The sequence below is a fragment of the Cygnus atratus genome, chromosome 3, assembly GCF_013377495.2.
Source record: "Cygnus atratus isolate AKBS03 ecotype Queensland, Australia chromosome 3, CAtr_DNAZoo_HiC_assembly, whole genome shotgun sequence".
Taxonomy (NCBI): Eukaryota; Metazoa; Chordata; class Aves; order Anseriformes; family Anatidae; genus Cygnus; species Cygnus atratus.
The window spans coordinates 67,891,814-67,918,781 of NC_066364.1; the positions used below are offsets into that span (position 1 = coordinate 67,891,814).

At 38.0% G+C, this 26,968-nt stretch overlaps 1 protein-coding gene across 1 annotated transcript in view; it reads right to left on the minus strand.

Moving 5' to 3' along the window:
- Positions 1-6,467: 6,467 nt before the first annotated feature.
- Positions 6,468-26,968, minus strand: part of ESR1 (estrogen receptor 1) — a 168,259-nt gene continuing 147,758 nt past the window's right edge. The window contains exons 7-9 of the mRNA XM_035538970.2: positions 18,273-18,406; positions 11,453-11,636; positions 6,468-10,090 (exon numbers count right to left, since the gene is read on the minus strand). Coding sequence (XP_035394863.2) covers positions 9,856-10,090; positions 11,453-11,636; positions 18,273-18,406 — 553 coding nt within the window. The 3' untranslated portion in view covers positions 6,468-9,855. The remainder of the gene's footprint in view (positions 10,091-11,452; positions 11,637-18,272; positions 18,407-26,968) is intronic.

The following is a 26,968-nucleotide window of genomic DNA, read 5'->3' on the forward strand; positions in this document are numbered from 1 at the left end:
ATCCCTGAGCTTACAGCGCCTTTTTATGTAGTTTAATTTGTGGGCTGTGCTTTACAAAATCCAAAGGATTTTTTTCTATCCAATTTAGAAATGTCTGCTGGTGTTAGGAGTACAAGTGATCTGAATATGACAAAAATAGTGTACATTTATTGCTCATAGCTGTGAACCTGATGATACCCATTGCCTATCCTCTCACTCTGTTCCAACAGTGATAACAGCTTCATTCTGCATCAGATCAATAGTCTGTCTCCACTAGTTTGCCATCCTTCCAGTTCCCCTGCAAATCCTGTGAATACATGTAGTTTGGCCTTCTCTTCTTCTTAGAGCTTTCTCCAACAGCTGGTCATTGAACCAAGACAAAGCTGTTGAGATTGTTGTATGAATGATCATCCCCACCCCAAGAGTCTTGTGCTTTTTGTGGTTGAGAAATCTGTTTACAACTGATAGCGTCATCCACATCATCATGTGCATCTGTGTGCGTGTTCAAAGGCATAACAGAACACTCTTCAAACTACAGATCCTATCAGGATTTAGTGAGTATAGGATGGTTCTGGGAGATAAGAGCAAAGTTGAGAAGAAGAAACGCAGACTGCAACTGCAGAATTCAGCGAACCAATTATTGCCTGTGCTGGGGAAGGGGAGAGTTGGAACATTTATCTTGTGGGTTGGGGGAAAAAGGGTGCATCTTATATTCAGCGGTTTCACTACAGAAGGCTTCAGTCCAGTAACCTTGATGCCACCTTACTAGTCTAGGTAATGGTGGGCTGCTTTTAACCTTGGCAGCAGTATTGTGAAATGCACTGTGGAAAACTGAATTCTTTTGTTGTTGCGCTATTGAGCCATAGTTAGGCTTAGAGGGACACAAAAATGAAACCTATCCTTTAAGAAGTTGTGCTTGTTTTAATAATATTAATAATATTGGAATATTCATATAATATTTAACAATAAAGCATTACATGGGAATGATTTAGATAATTAATTTGTCTTCCCAAATAGTGGTAGATAAAAATCTGTGAAACAAGAACAAAAAAGAATAACTGCAAGCTTAAGTGAAGATTTGTCATAGATAAAGCCCTGGTTAAATTATAGGAATCTGAATTCTATTAAATGATTTCTCTAAAAGCAGACAGGTTCTGAACAGCCGTGATTTTTATTGTTTGCTTAATATGGTATTCAGAAATAGAAATGGTCAAAACAGCTTGGTTCAGTAAATACCTATTTAAAGATCTGAGGTCTACCAAATTGACTTGACCACAATGAGGTCTGAATAAAACAATAGCACATTTAATGTTTGGAAGAGTGAGGAGGCTTTAGGAAAGTGTTGTCCACTTCCTGTAACAGAGGTGGCTTGGGAGAGGAGAGATGAGCCAATGACCCCTTCCTCAGGGACAATGCAGATGTGGATGTAGTGTGCACAGAGGTTACTCAGGTCACGCTCTTTGAGTTTTCAGGCACGCTGTAATTTCTGCAAGACTGCTATTTCTGATGTTGTAACTGTGTTGGTTTTTGTTTGTTTGTTTGCTTGTTGTTTTTTTTTCTTCCCACTGTTTTTTGAAAGGTTGTTTAAAAAAAAAAAAAAAAAGCTCAAAGGAGAACTACCACTGTTCTTTTATGTAAGTGCTCACAAGCCTATACAAGTGGGAGATGTGTCTGTAGTATTCTCTTTACAGGTAATTTAAGCCATTGTCTCGGAGGGTCTCCTGACCATTGGACTGCATGTTAAAACACATAGTTGCAATTCAGTTTTAACTCCTTCCATTAAACTCAAAGTATTGTGCAGCCAGGTGTGCAGACCGTGGGGGCAACGCAAAATGGCAAAACAAACTAAAAAAAAAAAAAAAGGAACAGGAAAAAAAAAAGAAAAAAAAAGAAAAAAAAAAGAAAAAAAGCATGATGATGTAGCAATGTGGTTGAGATAAAAAGAAGAAACAGCAGAGTTGAAGTTTCCTTTTTTATTTTCAGGTTTAATATAAATGAAGAATAATCCTGCAAAAGTAGACTAGAACTCAAACTTTTCTGGTCTCATAAATGAACTTTTAGGCTTTGAAGTGCTCTACTGTAACTCTCACTGCAAAGTGGGTAGCATTTTTTGCTTACCTCTACAGTACAATGTTCTTGTTTTACCTTTCTGTGGACAGCATGTACTCAAGAGGTGAGTAGAAAACAAGAGAAGCAGCGAACAAGAAGCAAATCTTTCTGCCTTAGCAAGGGACATTTGGTCTTGGTTTGTACAAGGCCTAAATATCCTACAGTCCCAAGCATGTACTACAAAATCTGGCTATAACAAAATACTGAAAGTACAACCTTTCCTCACATGCACATTTTTCAGCTGTCTTTGAAATGGTAACGTATCAGAATGTTGCACAAATGTGTAGGAATGGAAAACAGAAGACAAATTTTATATCACCAACATGCAGCAGAAATGAAAACATTAGCAGAGTGACACCTAAATACTGCAACACACAGCTCTTATGGGGACGTGAGAGTAGGTTAGGCTTGCCTCTGCTAAGTGCCAAATGTTATTATTTTGATGGTCAATGTTCCTGAAGACTTCATTTACATTTTTACATGTAGACCTCTGTAGCTGCAGGACGTCATGGTGAATAATAGCAACTGGAGCCTGACTGGGCATAAGAAAGACCATGTAAGCAGTGCCCTTATGCCAGCATACTTTCTCTGTGCACACTGCTGCTAAGTCTATTTTACATTTGGATTTTTCTTCTCCTCTTCACTGCCTAGGTAGTGCAGATAATGTTATTATACTGAGCAAAGAGATGCAAGACTTAGCCAGCCTAAGGAAGAGCTTCTCCACGGAGCTTTTAATGCAGCAGTATCTGAATGAAAAGAAAAAGTTCATCATTTAATTTTGAAGAATAGTCTTTACAGTTGCAACATGGTATAACTGAATCTATTTATTTTATTTGCTTGTTTATTGTATTTGCTTCATTCTCTGTCTCAGCTGTCTGACTGAGAACACCAAGCTGTAGCCTGTGAAGAAGCTCTTAACATTGCATATCAAGGAGATTGCCTTAATTGACAGAAAAGTAAAAGCCATCAGGTATGTTCCTCAGTTATCCATTAGCTATGCCATACCTTTCTAATCACTTAAATAGAATAAAATGTGCCAGACAAAGGCGCACATCACTTAAATATTTGGAAAGAGAGGAAGCAGGTGTGTGGCAGGGAGCCCACTGCATGTGTCTGTGTGCATGTACGTGGTCTCCCCCACAGAAACAGCCTTTGGAGAAGGCAGCTGTTTTGCAAGGGTTTGTGCATGTAGTGAGGGAAGAAGAGTGATAAGACCAGTAAAGGTGTGCCGGGAGTTTCAGCTGCAAGAGTTCTTCAGTGAAACAAGAAGATTTATCATTGCTGCCTAATTTCTCAAATGACTTCAGCCAACAGACGTAAGAAATCAGGAATGAGGCTGGCTCCTGGCTGGGAACATGTGCCCAGTACCTGACAGCAGAGGCCCTTTTCCTGGTGGGGTTTTCCTGTGACAGAGTGAAGCAAGTTGACATCTCATCCACCGTCTTCCATCACAGAAGACACATGATGGGAGGGAATGAAGATTGAGCCAGGGTCTTCACTGTGGTGCACACCATCAAGACCAGAAGTAACAAGCACAAATTAAAACATATGAAATTCCATCTGAACATGACAAAACACCTTTTTTTTCTTTCTGCGAGGTGGTCAAACACCATATCAGGTTGCCCAGAGAGGTTGTAGAGTCTCCTTTTGTGGCTAATCAAAACTCAACTGGATATGGCACTGAACAGCCTATGTATGGTATGTGACGCGGCTCTGAGCCAGGTGTTGGCCTAGACAATCTCCAGAGGTGCCTGTCCAGCTCTGCTGTTCTGTGACTCTGTATGGTCACATTGTGCTCTGGAAAGCTCTGGTCAAAGGACTGCCTAATCTCAGGTGCTATGCGCTGTCTTGATGCTTCAAATTGTTATGATTTAGGCAGGTATAAATATGCTCAGACTTAACCTGTTTGGTTTTTAAATGAACAGTGACGGGTCTTTGATTTTACAAGAGTATTCTGCTGTTCAGCTGCTTTTGTGGATTGGACCTGTGAATTGAGTATCATGGAGAAGCAGTCATTGTTAACCAGTTCTCAATGAACTATAGGGGCATTTGACCTAAGTGCTCATTCGGTCCAATGGATAGAAAATTGTATAAAGCCCTTGAATTTTGTGAGCTTGTGAGTCAGCATTTAAACCAATCTTATTACTTTGAGCACATGTATGGGTGCAATTTGTTCAAATTACTCTGGCTCACTACTGGTAGCCAAAGTAGCAACTCTCAGTCAAGTTATTTACTATGGAAGCATATTGCAAAAGTCATATGATTTTGAACTATTGGTCAGCTACTACTTAAAAGCCCAACAAACCCCAGCTTTCTATGGGATTCTAAATTTGCATTCATGCTTGAAAAGCTGTAGGGTGAGTTTTCATGTGTACAAAGTATATTACTGGTCTTGTCTAGAATCATTGAGACAATAGTTGGAATTAAGGTAATGATCTTACCATTTTTTTCCCTGATAAATTATGTACAGAAAACTGAATAGAAAGAAAGAGCTTTAACATATACATTGAATATATAGTGTACTATTTAGCTAGTTACTGGAAAGTAACGTATATTAGCATATATCGTGTATATAATGTACCATTTAGCTAGTTACTGGAAAACAATAAGCAGAGGAACAGATTTTTTAAAAAACTATGTAAAAGATAACAAATGAAATAAATTTCTCTGGTTAATTCTTTATTTTGACATCAAATACAGTGAAAATCTTGCACCATCCAGGTAGCCTATCAGATTTTCCATTTAGACTCTCTGTAAGTTTTCAGGTGCAAAACAAAGAAAAAAAAAAAAAAGAAAAAAAAAACTCACCAAAACAAAGACATCGATAATTTCATATGCATGGGTGAAAGAACAGAATACTTCAACAAATACATTATGGCATCTGAGCCTATATCAAAGAAAGGGCTTTCCATTGACAGACTACATAGTGCACACAAAAGCATTAGTTTTAAAGTATATACAATAAGGTGATACATAAAGTGGCTTGTTAATGCAAGTCTCATGACCAGCAGTCTATCCCTTCATCCTCCAATGGGCACTTTCTGAAGAAACAGACATATAATTATAGGCACACAGGAGTATAGAGCATACTAATTTGCAAGATGGCAGCATATACATTTTAGTTTTATTTGTTTAGGCACATCTGAATGCAAAAGATTTTTTTTTAGCTTTTTTTTTTTTTTTTTTAAACACAGTGGAAAACAGAATACCCCTATGGGCAACAGTCATTTTGAAAACAATTTTCAGGACATAAGGCTATCTACATTTGAAAGATGAAAGAGAATTGCAAGTAGAAAGGGTAGGACATTAATGTTAAGGAAATATTAATTTTAAATTCTCAGATCAATTTGAGATTATGTTATAGTTGCAGGTGGCAGCAAAGACTGGTTTGTATTATAATACCATTGTTAACATGTCCCTTCCTTTACATATGCTGAATTTCTGTCTGTAAAACTATATTATGGTTGCAAATAGAATTGAAAAAGGCCATCTCTTTATTTGGAGAAAGAAATGCACTTCACATTATTTCAGCTAGAATACTCTATATATAAAATCCCATTAGCTTTAGGTTGGGTTGCATGTTAATTTTAAAGTAGTATTTTATATATACAAGATAGGTTTGCCATATTGCAAAGTCTGTGGTAAGACTCATACCCTAGTGAGGCAGAATTTTTACATTGCTGGTAGTTTGTTTCATTTTAAACATTTAGCTCAACACTTAACAAATCAGTCAGCCTCAGTTGGGGTGGATAGGGAATCCAAATAAAATCCTGGTTTGAGGGTAGGAGTGTGGGGGCAGTTAAGTTTTCTTTTTTTTCTTTTTCTCCAATTTAAGTTCCAATGACCTGCTAACAGTCCTTGCAATATCCATGGGAACTCATTTCAGTTTTATTTTTTTAAATATATTTTTTAAATTGTTAAAACCCTTACTATACAGAAGGAGAAAGATAATCAAGAGATTTAATTGAAACCTAATAGAAAATTTACCACAAATACACACCAAGAAACTCTCATTAAAATATTTTTCCCCAGTACAAATCCTACTAACCCCAACTGGGAGTTTTACCTGAGACAAAGTCTGCAAGATAAAGACATGGCTTGAACCACTACAAACCAGAGAAGCTTTCAAATATTGTTGGAAACTCACTCAACTGGGTGCTATGCATTACTCTATCATCTCTGCTCCTGTCTCCTTTTTTTTTTACTTTTTTTTTTCGGTAATATTTCAGTAACAACAACCATATTCTCAAGCATAGCAAGTTCATCTGGTCTAGTTCTGGTTGGCTTATGCTGGTATTACATTGCCTATGTTTCTAGGGCTTTTTTGTGTTGGTATTTTTTTGTTTGTTTGCTTGTTTTTGTTTTTTTTTTTTAAAAAAAATCCACATATAAACATTATAAAATAATTCTTTCATTAGCTGTCCAGAGACATCACTATGAATGTTTTGGTAAAAGCATAATTAGCTGCCTTGAATATTTTTCTTTGATTTTTTTTTTTTACATGCTATATATTTTTGTTTAATATCCAGCACCAGGTATTCAGGTAGTACTGGTTTGTCAGCTGCAAATATAAGGTATATATGTGTGTGTATATATATATATATACACATGAAATAGCATCCTGTGAAATAACAATTACCAAATGGCAGGCACAATTTTCTGCATACATGAGAGCATAATTCAGAACTAGATATGAAAAAAGTTGCCACATTTATAGCATATAATTTGTTTAATCCATTGAAGAGCTACATTCAGCTGTCTGATATGTGGACAATCATCTTTACAGATAACTATGGGAAGATTACTATATTCATTAAGGTGCTACTTCAAATAAAAGATCATCAACAAGTTAAATACACAGATCATGAAACTGCCCCAAGGTAAATGAATGTATCATTGGGAATCACTCTCTTTCTTTCCTGAATGCCCTTCGTGGTTGCTGCAACATACACGGGGGGGACTGATTGACTCTAAGTGACTTCATTGCCAGGGCTCAGCCTAGGAGAACATTTGTAATTTTGATTGCAAACTGACTGATTATTTCTTATGTTACAAGCCACATTTTGATACCCTTCTGTCTGCTGCATACCACTCCAAATCATGCTTGTCCAGCCTCACTGGGACAATCTGTAGAGTGCATTGTTATTACCCTATATAAATATCATCGGAATCTGGACCTTTGTTGTGGATTGCTCCCCATCAACTATTTTTTTTTCCTTTGAGGCCAAATTTACACTTAAATCAATACAATGAATTCTTCTTGGATGTAGGAGGCAAGGCATTTATTTAAACTAATTTTCTTAGCAGCTGATGAGCCACAGGCTTGATCCGTGTGTTCTGTCCTGGAGAACACACAAGCTGCACATAGAGCATTGAAAAAGCAGCTCTAATGCACACTGGGCTACAAGTGAATAATGACAATGTAAGCACTTAAGTGTATCTACAGGAATTCCTGTGCTCCGTTCAAATCTTAACCTGCGCTCATTTCAGGGCATTCATGATTTTTCTAACACATTTGAAAACCAGCTACTAAACAAAACAAAAATAAAATGTGCATTTTTTTTTCAAGGCCTTTTGAAGCCTTCCAAAAGCCCTTAGGTACCAAATTTGCACGCACGCACACACACACTCTACTAAATACACACAAATACAACTCCTTCAGCACATCAGAAAAAAATGATACTATAATATGCATCAATAAAAGGCCTATTCACTTACAGTGACTGCTTCACACGTTCAGACTTGCACTGTTTTCAAGGAATCTTCTCAAGCATGTAGGTAGCATCTATCTTTAGACTTTTAAACTGCGCTTATCCTCAGATATGTACATTAAATTGTTATGGACATCATTATCTACACTCACTAAAAAGTTGAATCCTTGACATGGAGCTCAAACTCATCCTATGCCTTGCTGCCTTCACAATTGCTATGTAACTGAAACTCACTGAACACAGACTCTGCTTGTCTAACAGTGAGCGTGGTTAGACATAGGCAGTCCTGTACCCCATTAGTTGCACTATTTCCTATAATTAGTTACAGGATATTCCAATCAGCATAACCTAACATAAAGACATCGACTATAGTAGTAAAAGAAGCATCCCCAAACCCTGCTCTAGCACTGTGGCCTGCTGCCATGAAGCAGCCTATACGCATGCTATAGAACTTCCTCGCTGACAGGTGGTCACTTCCAACCAGCTATTGAACTAGTCCCTGGTGGTCCATGCTAACTCTCAAACTGCACCTGAAAACCAGACATGCAGACAGCACAGGCAAAGATTATCATTAAACTAATAAATCATCCCCGGCATATATAATAATCACATTCCAGTACCCAGCAACATTCCCTGACATGTTTAGTTTTCTATCCTAGAGGCAGTCAAACAGCAGCACCAAATCCTGTTTTGGACAGTTTATATTATGGATAGGATGGTCTTTCTTTTCAGTGACTCTCCTTCATGACTTGCTGAAATTCTTACTGTCAGTAGGCCTTTTGTATATTTATGGTTGACTGGAAGAATCCAACTAACCTGCACAAAGAACTGTTACACACATGCATGGAGAAAGCCAGATTTACCTTCCTTTCACCTGGGCATGCAGTCCTGGAGTCTTCACCATGTCTGAGACACATTGTCCACTTCTGATATCACAGGTGAGGTGGATCTTAACAGTGATTTTTGAGTTTGTCCCAACAATAGCTGAAGAAAGCCAATGCAAAACCTACTGTTCTGGCTCTGATGGCCCTCAGCAGTCTGGGTAGGCAGGACTGCCATGAATGGGACAATCCCACACTGCTATGCCAGTCTTATGACATCCTCACCCCTTGGTTTGTAGCGCAACAAAGCAAAGGAGAGGGAAAGGTGTGGTTTTTTTGTTGTTGTTGTTGTTTTCATGAAACAATGTATGTGCGATAAGGTGAGTTTTAATTTTTGTTGTTGGTTCTTTTCTGGCATGATGATTTTTTGTACTCACGTGATCTGACTTAAGAGTAATTATCTATATTATCATTGCTTGCCATTTTGCCCTTGTTTTAACACTGCTGAGCAACAGAACAGTTTAGCTTTATAGGATAGGATACACACAATGCAATTTGGCTAGAAGATATGACAAGAGGACATAAAAGTTTGGTCAGTATGATCTTGAAAGGGAGCTATCTGCTGATGTAAGCCAGTAAGGCAAAACAAAAATTTTAAGAAAGGGGGTACTTTCCACTGTAGGAAGAAGAGAGGCAGGAATCTACCTAAACTACCAAGGCAGCCACTAGCAGTACAGTTTCACTGTGACACACTAAGATGCCAATCAATTTTCCGTTGTCCCTCACTAAAACTCATTCAGAATCTACCAAACTTCTTCAAAGTTTCAAGCAATTCAAGGATTAAATGGGCTCAGAATTTGGGGTGGATATCAACAAAGGCTCCCACTCAGGAAGATACCAATATGCATGGTTGGTATGGCCTATTAATTTATGGTAAAATGAATGTTTAAGTTTATATTAGGACTTACCCAACTTGCATGCAAAAATAAATTAAAACACTGCAAATTCAAATTAAGTTAGCCTGCCAATCCTTGCTGGCTGTCCATAACAATGAAACATCTTTCAACTAGAATAAGCAATCAATTTAGGCAAGCACTTGACAAACACTCAAATGGAAAATACAGGTTACTGATGTCATTGGAGTGTTTACATAGGTGGCACTGCAGATGAAATGAAGCATGAACTAGGTAGTACGCTGCTGGGTTTTTCATACCATTATATACGCTGACTTTTGTTTATATTGTATTCTGCATATTCTCCTCTTCTTTGCTGTTTATGTAAAAGGACTGCAAGGAATGAGAAGAAGCTGACGCAGTCGTCAGCTGGCTCCGGTTCTCCTCTTCCATCGGTGCAGCACTCCTGGCTGCTGGGGCATGCAGGCGGTGAGCGTCCAGCATCTCCAGCAAGAGATCGTAGAGTGGAACTATATTTTTGCACTTCATATTGTACAGGTGCTCCATTCCTTTGTTGCTGTGGGTTTTAATGAAACAACGGTTACTTTCCAAATGTGCTATAAAAAAAGCTGTCAGCTAATCATAGTTGGGTTCAAATAAATTCCACCTTGTACAAAGCAACTAACTTAGCAGTGTAATTGCTGCACACTCCTTCTAAAGTTTGCAGAAGTCAGCTTCAAAGAACAATTCAGGCTATCCATGAGCAATTGCCTTCTAAATGTGGCTATTTTCTCTTTTGCCTAAAAGGTGACCTAGAGCAAATGGACTCCTAATTTAGGCACTTTGATTACGTGGTTGGGATGAATCTTGGTTTTCCATAATTGAACTTTTTTTTTTTTCCTAGAAAATAACCTTTTGGCCAATTTGAGTTAATGCTATCTTTGCAAACTATAGAAACAGTAATTCACTGTGCATCTGAACTTCCTTAGTTGTTCAAATTCTTAAGAAAACAAACGCCAAAAAGGTGATTAACATGAGAACAAAGAAACTCCCCCAAAAGATACATATAAAACACATACCCCTTAACTTTTTCCTTGAGGTCTGTATGTTAGTCCAGTATTTAAAATCTGTATGTCTCGGCTTCAATAGCTATTTTGTGGTGATTAATTTAATTTTAATTTTATTAACTGAGATAATGAAAATTAAAATCTGTATAACAGCAATGCCTCTTATTACTTCATAAAACTAAAATATCTACTGTGTCTTTGCATAGGCTTGTCATGCTGCACACACTCCAGCTAGTGAGCAGCTACCTTAAGAGGTAATTACGTTAGGGAGAATGACTGCTGAGACTACCAACAAACTGAATGCCTCAGGCACTTCACCTCTAATTAGCAAAGGGCACAGTACTCTAGACTGGGACTCAGAAGATCTGCATTTTATCTTCACCCGTAAGATATATATAATGATAATAGTCTCTTTTCTAAAGTGATTTGCAATCAAGCCACTTGTGAGAGGTGGCTATACAAATGCAAGAGTTTTATTAAATCTTATCTTAAAGGAGACTAGAATTTGTAGAACTAGGCTGCTGTTACATTGTTTTTCATCTGCTCGGTACCTTTCAAACAGAATAACAAGGCACATAGTATTAAAAGCAGACAGTGCTTATGGCACTGTCAAAGCTAGAAGTAAAGGAAAAGAAAGAAAAAAAAAAGAAAAGAAGAAGAAACAAATTGGGAAAATGTTTACCCCTTTCACACCATAATCCAGCATACTGTTTTGTGCACAAGCTCCATATATACTTATGGAAAGAGGACAATGATCTATCTTTTATATAATGCACACAGTTTGCACTCCCCTCCATGAAGAAAAGCACAACTTCAAGCACACCTGTGCATTTGTGAAACCTCACTGCACCTAACCTTGTGCTTGCTCTCACCTCATATGCCTGATGTGAGAGAGGATGAGGAGAAGCTGAGCCAGGCGCCGGTGCTGCTGCTGCAGGGAAAGACCTGACTTAGCCATTAAATGTATCAGAGTATCCGTGATTTTGTCCAGAACACGGTGGATATAGTCTCTCTCTTCCAGGGATTTCAAGGTGCTGGAAAGAAAAGTGTACACACCTGGAGTAGGAAGGAGAAAGAAAACAAACAAACCACAGGCAAAAATTACTTTGATAGAGTCAGACCTTGTGGCTGCCCTCTTCGGCTGTGTAAAACCATACGAGCTGCCTGTGAACATCCTACTTTGGAAGGCACCTCTACATATAAACTTGTCATTTCCTGGCAGCTGGGAAGGATGTGGCGACAGTCATGACACAGAAAACAGTGGCTCAGAGAAGCACAGGGGAAAAAATAAATCTCCCAGAAAGGGCTGCTGGGCAATGGAGGCATTATCTACAAGACTGTACACGGAATTAATCAGTTCATATAAGGAAGAGAATAAGGAAACAGAAATGTTCACATTAAGGTTCACAGGATAATAATAAGGTTCACAGAAATGTGAAGAACACAGTCTTTGCCCTGAGACAACTTTCATCCCACCCTGAAGCCTGGATTTGGTCACTGTGGACAGAGCAGAAACAAGGGGTGGCAGAGGTCACACATATCCTGGAGATAGACCTGACCTCAGGCTGCTCACCTCTCTTGGGCACGCAGCTCCAAAAGGAGGAGATGCTGTTGCCACTTGAGAACTCTGCCATATTGATTGACCCAGCCCAGGCTGTCAGCAGTTTTTCCCATTTTCTCTGCTGTTTAATGTTTGGGTTCTGGTAACTTGCTAGGCAGTCTAGGACTGAATAATATGTTACCACAACATGTGTAAACAAAACCAGGGTTTGTTTATTAGCACTGGCCTCAACAAGACCCTCTCAACCAACTGGGTTGGCTTTATTGAAACCTGTTTAAATATAACCATCTTTCATGGCTTCTTGAAATTGAACTACATGAAAGATTTGGACCAGGAGGAAATTTTTCCAGAGATCAAACCGTCTTGAGACACCTCCTCCAGCAAGCCCCTCTACACCTAGAAAAAGCTATTTTCCATGAGTAGCAGCTCTTGGGTACATGAAGCACATCAGATTTCTTCCTAGGAAGTTCTATAATATTCTGCACTTTTTTACCTTGACTTCATTCTGTAGGAAAACACACAGCCAATGTGAAGTATGTCACAGTAGCGCTATGCTACCAAATGGCAGCTGTTGCCTTCAGAACTACTTTTTAAATTTTCTGGATTGATCTCATAACTCTAGATAGATTGTATTAGTATAATCCATCCTTGAGTCAGCAACAGCTTAAGTATGTATGCTGATACAATCAAACAGGCTTGATCATGACCTGTCTTCATTGACCTGTCTCCATAAAGTACTTGACAAATCCTGTGTTTTGTGCTTTCTGCATCAACTTACAGAGCCAAGAAGTAATTTGTGAGGGGGTGTTTGTTTGTTTGTTTTTGGTCCCTGGAAAAAAAATGGTTCATGGAATTGCTATTCATTTAATTTTTCTTTAAAGCATCATATACAGCAAAATATGCAATCCAGTTAGGGATATTAAGAAAAAAAGAAACATGCACTAAAACACACACACACAGTAACACATGTACTACAGCTTGTTTGTACTGTTTGCAGCTGGGTGTTATGCCATCAGATTTGAAGATAAGCATATTTATTAATGTGTCAGAGCAGTCAGGGAATTGAGATTTTTATTTTATTTTTTTAACCATCTTTGTGATGTGTCTCACATCCTCACATCATCCTGGTATGCCAAGGACCCGGTACCTAGAAATACTGTAACCTGGAAGTAGGTTTTATGACTTTGGGTCTTCTGCTCTAAAATGAAACATAAATTTGTATGAGTGTATATGTGAGAGAGAGACCGTTCAAAATCAAAAACAGAACAAAAGCGTAACAGAAATAAAGCACAGCTTCTGCAAACCAATAGTCAGAGCTCTTTATTTTGGTAATGATTATTGCTTCGAATTTGATATAGACAGATAGTACAATGGCCTCTTTTCTCACAAAGCTTTCAATGATTATTATTTTTACTGAAATGAATTCACTGTAAAGAAAGAGCTCTTGGGGCTTTTCTCAGCTGGATGACTCCCGAAGCTATTAAAAAGTATAAATCAAAAACAAACAAAAAAAAACATTCCCCCCAAAATGAAGAGACTTCAGGCAAATGACCATCAATAACTGTCAAGAGAAATGACAGTTGGTTTTCCTTTCTACCCCAAATGACTGCTCCTGCCTCAGGCCAATGACCAGAAATTTCCCCAAAAGAAATACCAGCTATCCATCATAGACACGCACACACAAGCAAAGTTTTGGAATGAAAGTGCAGAAAAATTGTCTTAGCAAAGTGAAATTTAACTGTCTCAAAGGTCTTTCCAAGCTCTGAAGCAGACAGAAAGCCGGAAGCAGAATTGAATAGCTACCGGTTGGTTTTCCAGCTATATGTCATTATTGTAAAACATCATAGGAGAGAGACTAGAGACAGCACTGCCCTGTGAACAAGCAAAGCCTACCAGGCTGTGCCCAAACACAAAGCTATGTACACAGATTTCCTCAGGGACTGCAGTGCTACTGTGTCAGTTGTTGGCATATCATGGTAAAGTTATACAAGTATTGCTATATACACTGATATAGTCATTACTGTAGAGGAGAATGTCCTCTAAATGTTTTCTGTCACAATAAATCTTGTTTTAAAACACATTTACATTCAGTGTTCATTCTCACAAAACAAACCAAGGCTCTTTTTCCCTTCTATCAAGCCCCATTGGTCTGTACCTGTAGCAAGTCAGGCTGAGCAAAGAGCAAGTTCAGCTATGTACGATGCACTCATGTAGTTCTCCACCACCAAAGTAAAGGAATCAATTAAAAGCACAATTCAACAGGAGAAGGAAAAACCAAAAGAATAGCAATCACAGGAATGATGAATCAGGGAAATTTACAGGATACATAAAATCAGCAAAATCTTACCATCTCTGTGGACTTATCAGCAAACTAAGTAAATCAGCGGCTAAAGAAGATGTGACCTAAATCTATGTCTCCAAAACAAAAACCTGTTGCTTTGTCAAATAGCACCACTCCCCTTTTTAGATCCACTCAAACGTAAAACATCTGTCATTGTGTTGCCCTTTCATGTTTCTTAGAACATGAATGTTCATAAGAAACAGCATTCTGTTATTGAGCTGAACGTGGTTTTCAAAGATCCAGTTTTGCTTTTTAGTCAAAAGACATTGCTGCAGCTTTAGAGGGGCACCTTTGGTTTTGTTATTTAGCTGGAGACAGTGCTGTCCTTGTTGTTACAGACATGCTGTCTCCTTGATATCTCAGGAAAAATTTGGAAGCAGCATAAATGTATATTTTGCTTTATAAACAAAACCTTCCATCTTTTCCACACATACTGAGGGAAAATAAAAATAAAATAAAAAAATAAAAATGTTAAGACCACATGAAAAAGCAGCAGAAAGATATTAAACAGCCTTGAAAGACACTGTAAAAAAAAAAAAAAAAAAAGAGAGAGAGAGAAAATAAATGTCCAGCAAAAGCAAACAGCCCTGCCTCATGTGAAAAGACTAACATGTCCAAGGATTTAACAAAGAAATGTTTGTGTACACTTGGGGAATAAACTCCACACAGACTTTTAGAATGCAAATAGAGAATGCTTTTAAATATGAAGTGTGGCATAATTAGTGCAATTCAGTTTTGGAAATTTGTTTAAAACCTTTTAAGATCAGCTGATTTAATCATATGTGTATATAATATAAATAGCAGAGATGAAGAGATCATTTTGTGTATATCTGCTGTTTCTTTAGTAAAAGATTTATGTGTATATATATGTGCAACCTTAGAGAACGTGTAGGCTAGAAGGGAGGTTTTGTCCTCCTCAAATAGCAGTAACTTCAGGGTCAGATCAACCTGCGCAGAGGTTGCTCATTTGCTCAGTTGAGTTTTGGTATCTCTGAGGATGGAGATCCTACCATCTTTCTGGCCAACCTGTTCCAGTGCTTAACCTCTCTCACTGGAAGGAATTTTTTTCTACTCACCTCTGAGAAAAGTCTTTCCCTGTTTTTTCTGTAACCTGCTCATAAGCTATATGAGGACAGCTGTCCCTCACCCTTCCCTTTTCCAGGCTGAATATACCCAGCTCTCTCAGCCTCTCCTCATACACCACATACAAAGCGTGCTTCAGAGCACATAAGCACATAACATTTCATGTGTGTCCAGCACTTTGCTTCAGGGAAGCTGGCTATATTCTATGAAGACGCTTTAGCATCTCCAGAAGACATTTCAGAATATCTATGCCAAACAACACTTGAACAGATATTACACATACCCCAAATTATCCTATTTCTCTGCCTCTGTAATGCAGCCTAGCTTCCTAAAAGGGATCTGACATTCAGAAGCTTGTGCCCACATTCCGACCATACAGTAGTTAACTCCTCTGACAGTTATAAAATACTTTGGTTAAAGGAATGTAAAAACAGGAATAGAAAATTACCCTTATGCATAAAGTCAATGAAAAGCAATACAGGCATACATTCTGTGACCATATATACATATACATTCAGTTTACAGTGTACTCAGAAATACTGCAATGAGTGCAGTATGCAAATCAGAGTAGCACATGATGATCTACATAACAATGGTATAAATTGTTTTCATCATGATCCTGTAACAGCTTAGCCTGAACTATTCCTTCTGAGCTGTCACCACCAAAGCTCTTGTAAAAATGCCAGCCTTCTAAGCAAATATAAAATTTCATTGAATGTAATAAATAAACATACAAATAAAAACACTCTAAATCAGATCATTCACCAGAACATCAGATCAACTCTGACTTTCTACCATATAAACACCATCATTTCAAACCTGTTGTGTGGTGCTGAATCTTGAAAGAGTGAAGATCCATAGCTCCTAGCCTCGCCTCGTAGGCCCATCCCTCTTATGGGCAGAAGGAAGTCTGCCTCTTACTATTATTGACTTTACTAACTGCAGGTCTTTTTACAAATTTTTCTTAGAGGAATCTTGAAAGAGAATGCACCATTAATGGAAGAGAGATGTGCTTACAAAGGGTATGCCTGACAGGGCTTTGTCTAAATAACAAAATTATTTTTCTGGATCCTTATTAAATACAGAAGTGGGGCAAAAACTCTTAACAATATGACTCAAGGACTTCACATTCAAGACTTGTACCTCTAACACATTTCATTCAATTTTCCAATTCTATTTATTTTCTAATTCTAGTTCAGAGCTAGATTTATTTAAGACGATAATCACATTTGTTTATATTAGCTGAAAATCTGGAGCAGCATCACCTTTCTGGAAGAGCATTTAATTTTAGTAAATATTCTCTAACAATTCTCAGGACAACAAAAGGAAAAAAAAAATCTCAAAATGTATTTAATTACAATTATCACACCTTGGCATCCAAGATAAAAACAATAGCTCTTCATTCCTAATATGCCAGATGCTTGCCTCAGATGTCACTTTTTGGTAATTAGTGGCAATCACAACAAAATCTGAACTATATTAATATCTCATAGAACATAAATGAACTATTTTATATGTGATTATATAAGTAAATAGTTCTGCATTATTTATTCATTTATTTTATTTAGACCAGCTTTTTTCCATAAAGAGCTAAGTGCCTGATCAGTATGACAAAGTCTGGTGTGACTAGAATCATCTTTTGATAAGGATTAATTGAATTTGTATTTCATGCAACTTGAGCAAGTGGTCTGCTAGACTACAGGATAAGAGAGACACACAGCTCTCCACATGTGCTTTGTCTGGAGGCTGATACTGTCTACAACTTTAAACTCAGCAGGAAAAGTGGAGAACAAGTAAATCCTCAGGGCTGGAAAACTTTGGCATTTTTAGTCATTAGATAACAACTTAGCAGGGAACTGAGTCTAAAATTTTGCCTTTGGTGCCTACATTATTTTTTTAGACCTCTATCGTTGTTATAAGAATTTTGTGGGTTTCATTTCTGCATCTAAAACAAATTGTCTGGAGATTTTTCTCCAGAAAATAATAATAATAATAATAATAATAATAATAAGATGTTGTGCAACAGAAACTTTCCGCCACACTCTTCAACTTTTATTTGCTTATTTCAATGATGTGATGAAGAATTCATCAGCTAACTTCAGATATTTTTATCTATAGCTAGGCTTGTTATCTAGTTGTTTATTTATTTATTTATTTAAGTTTATTTAGAATGAGATTTACAGCCTAAAAATAATTTCATCAAATATAAAGGAAGTATAAATTGATGGCACCAGTCTTAGGTGGCTGTATTTTAACATAAACAATCATGATAATCTCAGTTACATCTTTGCATTCTTTCCCTTCATTTTGCCATTGTCAAAAAAAAAAGAAAGCATAGGCCCTGGTTTATAACTAAGCATTGCCTTTGGATGCCTGCAGTGTGGCTCCAGCTACCTCAGTGCCTTGTAATCAGGACTTTAACAAGACCCACCAGTTCCTAGTTCAACACAGTGCTCCAGTTGTCCTCCAAGCCAGCTGCATGCAGTGTATCAACCTCTGGTCATGTTAATTTGCTGGGTCAAATCCACACCACTGACCAGGTTTGCCCTCTTTCATCCCTACCTGGTGGTTCTGCCCATATGTCTTGATAGCCCTTTCAGTTGCTGCTGCCTCAAAATGAAAACATCACCAGAGACAACAAGCAGCACTCAAACTGCATGCAGAAGCAACGGCAATTACCCGAGTGACAGCAAAGCACTCCACTTACCAGAATTGAGCAGGATGATGGACTTAAGGCACACAAATTCCTCCCCTTGAAGGTTCATCATGCGAAACCGAGCAGCAGTAGCCAGCAGCATGTCAAAGATTTCCACCATGCCCTCTACACATTTCCCTTGATTCCTGTGTGAATACCATCAAGGGGGAGATATTCACAGCTTTAACCTGGCAGTATGAGCTTTTCATTCCCCTGGACCATTCCCCTCCAATTTGATTTCTCAAACCTCAGAGGACTGCTAGCACGTGACTTCCTGGTTAATGATCCTTGGTTGTATGTGTGATTACAAAAGCATGATTCCCAGTATCCCAAATAAAAAGAATAAATAAATAAATTATGTTTTTCCTGGCATTACTGTGGTGGAACATGAGAGACTGATTCAACCAAACACTTACATTCAGGACACAAAAATGTTTAAAACTACATTTTGATTTATTTTTCATATTTTACTTTTTCTCCTCTCTTTTTTTTTCCTTCAACTTACATAGCTCATTTTGTACTCCTGGTCTGTCATAATGTTCCAATATGCTGTTCCAATATGCTGTACTACCTGGTCTGTCATAATGTTCCAATATGCTTCTCACATTTTTTTTCTGCAAGCATCACACCTCCATAAAGAATAAGCCATGAGCTCAGGAAGGACTCATTGGGCCGAAGCCTGGTTTGTATGAGCGTGTCTGATTAAAGCTTCAACTTCACTTCAGAAACCAGCTCTCTTCTTATAGTACAACTTTAAACAAAGCTGAAGTCTTACGCTGATGGGGAATCTTCATGCATTCATTAATAATGTCAATTAAACACTTCCCTCTGCTCACAACACAAGGTATTCTCACTCACAAATTTTCATCTTGCACGTCCAAGAATTAATGAAGACTGTATGTAATTTAATGAAAATTTTGTCTGCAAATTTTCTCGTCATGGAATTTTAGATCACTTACAGTACTACCTTTTACCAAAAACTACCTACTTTTAATTTCATTCAGACTTCCTGAGTGAAATTTTATTATATAAATCTCAATGAATGATCAGAGTTGCTGACTAAAAATATACTATTTTTTAGATATGGGACAAAAATTTTCAGATTATCACTATAAGAAAATGCAAAGGAAATTTCAGATGATCAGATGGCTGTCACACTATAATTTGTAATGCAAACACAGATTAAGCGTCTCCTATTCTCACCATGATAAACAACAACACTGACTACCAGCATGGACACACCTGCCTCATTCCTCGAGCAGCCGTGTTGCCAAGACCTCTTAGCTAATGTCTACACTTTTGCCTGAGCCCCAAACAAAACACTTGCCTTCCTCTTTGACTACAGTCTGAGAAAATTCTTTGCACTTCCAGATCCTTCCTAAACCTAAACCTGAGTCAAAGAAGGGGAGAGGACATGGGTGAGCACTTGTGCCACGATCACCTTTTGAGTTCAAACCCCTGTTCAGTTTAACTTGGTGCTTGAACTTAAATCTGCATCTCCTTTACCGCAGAGCAGTACATATCCACCAGTGACTATGGCATGTTACAGAAGCTATTTCATCTGCTTTCAGAAATATATAAACAAAGAAGAACAATGTCAAGAAAAGAAACTGGGAGACACTCCCTTAAAACAGCCAGCAAGGTATTGGTTAAAAAACAGTAATATAAAATAAACGATATGCTTGTCTGGTGTACCATTGGAAGTGGGAGGTCAGGGTTTGAGTTCTAGCTCTGCATCAGGTACTAGGGAGATTTGTAAGCATGGACTATGGAACAAGTTTTTCAGTCACTGTTATAGCTGCACAAATTTGATGACTTTTCTGTGAGAAAGAGATGACTCAGCCTTGGGAGTGCAAAGAGTAGGAAGATATAGGTACTTTTAATAGGGAGGACTGGTTGCTCGTTCTTGCCTTAGGTCCCTGTGGGCTACCTAGCAGCTGCACATTGAGCACTCCCTAATTCTGCCCATGCATTTCACTTGTGAAAATGTGATTTCCATTGCTCAGCAGGCACCCAGTCACAAGCTGAAACATTTGGGAATGCAATTTACATGGCCTGTTCTGGCTCCTAAAATGTTCACTTAAGAAATAGTGATTTAAACTGTAGCAGCTTTCGAGAAATGACCAGAAACATTTGTAATTTAATGTATTAGGATCCCCCAGGCTATGGTAACAAGTGCAGTGTAAAAAGTCTTGACTGAAGTCTATGTCCTAGGGCTGGCAGGCACGCAGATTCAGTGCAATGTTCCATGTAGAGCATGTAATGCCTTTGGCACCTCATTCACAATGCCCTGAAGGATGAGCTGAGCTAAAGGACTGATCTCAGCCTGGTACATTTGAACTTGAAATTTAAATATAAATTGTGAATTTGAATATAAATTGTGAATTTGTAATTGCCAATTCTGCCTCTTTTGCTTGAAGGCTGAATTTGAACTCAGACATGGATTTTTCAGTGATGACTTATCAGTTATACTGCTCAGTGTTAGATAGAGGGAAACCTTCAGCAAAGACCACCTTGCTGAAAAACTGAATTGGTTGAATTCAATTATATTCCTCCTCTGTTTGAACATAAATAAAATAAAAAAAGGCAATCTAGTATTTAATAGCACCACTGGCAAATCAAAACCAAACAAAAATCAGGCAATCAAAGCAAGGCATGAGAATACGAACAATTACTATTGCCTCAAAATCTGTTTTGTCTGATAAAATTTTAATTCCGTTGAAAGAAAACAAACATGAACCTTTACAGTGAGACAATTTCCACTGTTTCTGGTACAATTAATATTCATGTCTATAACTAGAGGAAGATTAACTTGCACATATACAATTCAGCGCAGTTTCAGAGGACTAAAAGCCTTATTGATTTTGCAATAATTTAAATGATACCAATTATTAAGATTAGCTTAAGAATTTAGCATTTCAGAATTAGGGAGAATTGAAAACTTTCATTAGGCCACATTGCAAACCACACATATTAAAAATAATAAAAATAATAATCTTCATGTCTGGCTAAGACATCTACTTGTTTCCTATAACCCATCAAATTACTGACAGTCAGCGTTCAAAAGAGTTCCAACACAGCCTGAACAAATTGCAAAACAAGTAAGCTATTTGCAAAATGTAACCTTTTAAAATACCTTATGGAAACTCATAAAATGGAAATGATATTTTAATAGCAAATAAGAATTATTGTCAGGTACCTTTTACAAAAATATTTCAAAGGACTCTATCTTACAAGATAATATTCCAGTCAAGAATTTCTTGCCAATAGGTATAACTTATGGACAAGAATCTCTAGACTTGCTACGTTTAGTCCATGTGCCTAAATTTCCTTGTGTGTCTATTTCCCACCAGCTGAATTCATATGATAGGTGATAAATAAAAATTATGTAAATTCAAGAGATTCTAAATACCTTGTAATCTCATTTGCCTTGGTATCTGCAGTGTGTGAAATACCAAAGAACTCCATAATAAATATTCACATGTGCAAGCAACAAATCAGAAATTTTTGCTTTATTTTCAGAGCTAGACAGCAGCTCCAACTCCACTGAAATTAGTGGAAACTGCAGCAGCTCAGCATCTATGACATGCAGACTTCTAATCAAGTGTTTTTATTATCTAGGCTACAACACTGGTTTCCTTTGTTAACCAGAAAAACTATCTGAAATAGGAATTTCCAGTTCTCCTAAATTGCCTTCTAATTTTCTAACATAAACTGAAAGTATTATCACATCTTCACAGCTGTGTGTCCAACAGATAAGAAGGCCGATCTAGGAAGGCCTAGATAACTTTCCTGGAGGACAAATTAAGCAACAGATGTAAAAATTATTCTTATCTCACCATCATGCTGTTGTCTTTGTGTAGTCAGCTTACTGAAAACAAAACAATAATGCCTTGTTTACTGAAAAATGGCAGAGTGTATTCTTGGAAGAATCCTTAACATTTGACTGTTGAGGCAAGTGCTGCATAAGAGTGCTATGCGCATTAATTTTAGTAAGTCTATGGAATCACAGCATCACCCAGGCTGGAAGGCATCTCAGGATGTTTACAGTCCAACCATCTGTTCAAAGCAGGGTTAAATGTGCTCTCAGACCAACTCACTCAAGGCTTTATCCAGTCTCATCTTGAAAACTTCCAAGGGTGGGTGCACAACCTCTTTCAGCTTAATTATTTCCATAGCTATTTTTTCTCCCCTATATCCAGTCAGAACCTCCTCTGCTTTAATTTGACTCCTGTTTCTCAATCTACCATCAGTCATCTTAAAGAGTCTTGACAACCTCCCTGTAGAATTTACAAGGTTAGGTATGCTTCAAAAGCTGTCTCTTGTTCAGGCTGAACAAATTTTGTTCTCTCAGCTTTGCCTCAAAAGGTATGTGCTCCAGCCCTAACCACCTTGGTGGCTCTCTCTAAGACTTGTCGAAGATTTTTAACATCTTTCCTGTAATGTGGAGTGCAAAACTGTATGTGCCATTCCAGATATAGTTTAATGAGTGTTAAATAAAGGTGGAATAATCACTTCCCTTGCTTTGCTGGCTACACTGCTACTGATACAGCCCAGGGTACTGTTGGCCTTCACTGCTGCCATAGTGTAGTACTCAGACCACCTTCAGATTTCTGTTCAGTGGGACCTTAGCTCTGTTCCAGTGGAGCTGTTCCCCATCTTGAACAGGGGCAGTGAATTAAGCCCATCACAAGTGCAGGACTTTGTATTTTTCCTGAATTTCATGAGGTTCCTGTCAGTTCATTTCTCCAGCCTATCTCAGTCTATCCATATGGCAGCTCAATTCATCAACTGCACCCCCTAGTTTCATGTCATCTGAAAATTTGAAGACTGTGCACTCCTTCTCCTCCTCCAGGTCATTGACAAAGACAGTTAATAAGACACATCCCGTGATAAGCTCTTGAGAAATTCCAACTGCAACTAGCATCAAGATAGAGTGTAAACCATTAACAAGACACATTGTCATTTTATTGAAGAAGGCAATCAGGTTGGTCAAGCACAATACACCTTTGCTAAATCTATTCTAACTCACCCTCACCTTCTTCTCCTTATTCTCATAAATGGCTTCCAAGAGAATTTGCATTATGATTTTCCTTGGGATTGAAGCGATGCTGATTATTCAACCTGTAGTTTCCCAGACTGTCTTTCTTTCCCTTTTTGGGGGTGGGTGTAAGATATGCCTTTCTCCAGTCGTTGTGTACTTCCCCTGATCTCGACAGCCTTTCAGAGAAAATAGAGAGAAGCCTTGCAATAACATCATCCAACATGTTTGGGTAAAGCCCATCCCATGGACTCATATGTGACTTCTCAAGAGATTGCTGACTCAGTTTTCTTTTACAAATTGAATTCTTTCCTCCTTGAACCCTGTACATATGCTCACAACCTCAGAATTTATTTAAATTTTGGAAAAACCCTTGCTATCAGGAATGTCTTTTACAGAAACATAAGATCAAATGACAGATAAGTAAACATTAATAGAGAAGGGTGTTTAGGTGAGGACAACAGGGACCTAGGGAATGTTCTCATCAAAATTTTCATTCAAAGGGAAAAGATGAAGTAGGAGCAGATACACCCATCAAACCAAAGTCTGACTATGTAGCTGGCATCTCCAGCAATATGCTGGTTTCTTTGATTGTGGTACTTTATTCAATGAAGAGGGACTGCTGAGAACAGATGGGATCCACCAGACTAGGAGAAGGATGGTCATCTTTACCAACAGACTTGGTAACTTGGTGAGGAATCATCTAAACCCAGCTTGTCACAGGATTCCTAAGCCTAAAGTTAGGAAACAGAGGATGTGTGATTGAGAAAAGGCTATGGGGACAACGTTCACATTTGTGGTTAGAAGGGGGAATTTGAAGGCTTACCTCAAATGCTTGTGCTGTGACACATAAGGAGAAATGAAAATTTATACAAAGTAACATGGCTGTGAAGAGACTGGAAACGCATAGGCTTGGTGGGATAGTGCACAGATAAGATAGCACGCACAATCAGAGGATGGTCATGGATAGGTACAGCTTAATTAGGAAGAATAGGTATGGAAGAAGAGGAGAGGAACTTGAGCTCTGTATAAAGTGAGTCCTTGACTGCACAGACCAAAATAAACCAGAACTGCATGTGTCAGGAGACTTTGGATGTAGGTCAGAGAGAAAGTAATGCTGATGACTTGGGAGGCAGAAGAGATCGCCGCCGACTGTCTGACCAAGACACTGAAGTGGATAAGTCTTTCTATAAATAACTTGTAGAAGTGTCTCAGTAATAGGTCTACAGTCTTGTGGAGGGTTTCTACATGGATAGTCTGCAATCACTAGCTAGAAAGCCACAACAGTACTATGCAAGCAGTCCAGAGAGTTTCTGGACTGTGTTGATGATAACTTCTACAAAAAATAGTCTACCAAGGGCATATCTGTATTGACCAGTAGTCACAAAGAAAGAAAAACTGCTGGTGAGTGTGCTCATAGATAGGAGATTTAGCTGCAGGAACCACGAGATGTGACTGAGCTTAGGATCCAGAAGTAAGCTGGAAAGACAAACAATAGACTCTGCGTTTCAGAACATTCTACAGCTTATTTAGGGAATTGTTATGTAGAATGTTCTTGGAGACATGATGAGGAAAAGCATCCAGGGAGATGGAAAATATTTTTTGGAAAATTTACAGAGAACTTAGGAACAGACTCATGCCATCATAGAGGAAGACCAGGTATTTCAGCAGAAGATCCTCTTGGATAAGCAAGGAGCCCCTTAATGAACTAAACGGAAAAATTTAAAATAAAATAATAAAATAAAATAAAATTAAAATTAAATAAATAAACATAAAATAAATAAAAATAAAAATAAAAATAAAATAAAATAAAATAAAATAAAAGCAGGAAGCAAAAGAGTACCAAAGTGCTGTTCGAGCATTTACATCAAAATCAATTTAGAGCTAAAACTACTGAGGGACTCAGAAAGTAAGAAGAAGGGAAGTATGGCAGCAACAAATGGAAGTTCAGCAAGAATGAACAGTTGATGAATTGGGAAGAAAACCTACTGGCTGACTACATGGAATAGACTGAAGCAATTGAAACTATTTTTTTTTGGTCATATTTCACTGGCAAAGCCTACTGACAGCCTTCCATCTGTACCAACTCAGTCTGAGAAAGGACAGAGGCATCCAACAGTAACATATTGACAGGTTAGGGAATTGTTTAGGAAATTAGTAGTTAGAGAAGTACTTCAAATCTATGGAGCCAGATGGGGTTCATTCCAGGGTGCTGAAAGGGCGGGTCAATTTTATTTGTTAGGCCACTATCTAACACTTAGAAAAGAATATGGAGATTGGAACAGGTCCTGACAAACAGTAGAAGGTTAACTCATCTCTGAAAACAAAACAAAAAAAAACCAAACAAACCAAAGAAAAAACATGAAGGAGGATCCATGAAACTTCATGTTTGACTACCCTGATTGACTTCTATGATGAATTGATTGATTAAATAATCAAAAGCAGGGTGGGTGCTGAGTTGCAATCTTTCTGGAAAGTGAATAGCAAATAAAATAAGCTAACAGCATGCTCTCATAGTGGCTAAGGCAAACTGCACACAAACTATGTTAGGGTGAATGTGGCTGGAACTAGAGAAATTGTCTCCCCCTTACCAGTTGGTCCTGTTGAGACCATACCAGTTTCTTGTCTCAGTTCTCTCAGCACGGGAAGGATGTTGGCTGTCTCCTCTGACTGGAGGTGGTCAGAGGCATGCAGCATGTGGCCTACAAGAAGGGATGCAATGATTTGGATCTGTTCACTCTGGTGATGAGGCAAAGTATGCACTGAAGGAGACAGGCCAAACTGCAATCCACAACTGCTAGAAGGAGCATTACAAACCGGGTGGAATCAAGCTCTTCTCAGGAGCAGTGGGTGTTAAAGCAAAGGGCATCTAACTGTTGCAAGCTGCAGTTAGCAAGGTTTGGGCTGGATTGTGGGAGGGTGATGCAATCCCGAAGCAGGTACCCATAGAAGCTGTGTATTCACTATCCTTAGAGCCTTTCAAGACTCATCTAGACAGTCATAGCCGGCCTAAACTGGTGTTGGCAATACTCTTGCTTCAAACAGCAGACTGGACAAAATGATCTGCAACTAACATTTTTGTTTCTAAGTAAATTGCTGGAGAAGTTCCTGAAAGAGTTTGGTTTCAGAGGGTGTAACTAGAAAGAATTTATAACTAGTTTTGAGCTTTTTAACAAAGAATCCAAACATGAAGGCAGCATCTGAATAAAGAATAAAAGCAATCCTTAAATCATACAAATGTTTCCTGTACTAATGTAGTGGTTAAAAAAAAAAAAAAAAAAAAAAGCCTTTTGACTTCAGTTTCTGCATAAACCTGGCACAGAATACAAAACAGAGAAGAAAAAAATTAAAACTTAGCCTGACTTCCTGACTTTCTCCGAATTAAAAATCTCTTCATTAGTTTAAACTTGGATTTTATTTTGGAGAAAGGTTTGAAAGGAGTACAATCCTTTTTATTCATAATAATCTGTTCATTCTCAATGTATAGCTTCTCCATATTTTATCCACCTTACATCTTATTCTCGTAGTTCTTTTATATTTGGTTAGGATTTGTTTCTAATTCATTAAATTATTCAGTCATGGCAAAGGCAATGAAGAAATATTTACTTGTACAGGGGTAAGAATACAAATCCAGAGGGAGGAAACGTTCACATTTTTCAGAATGGTA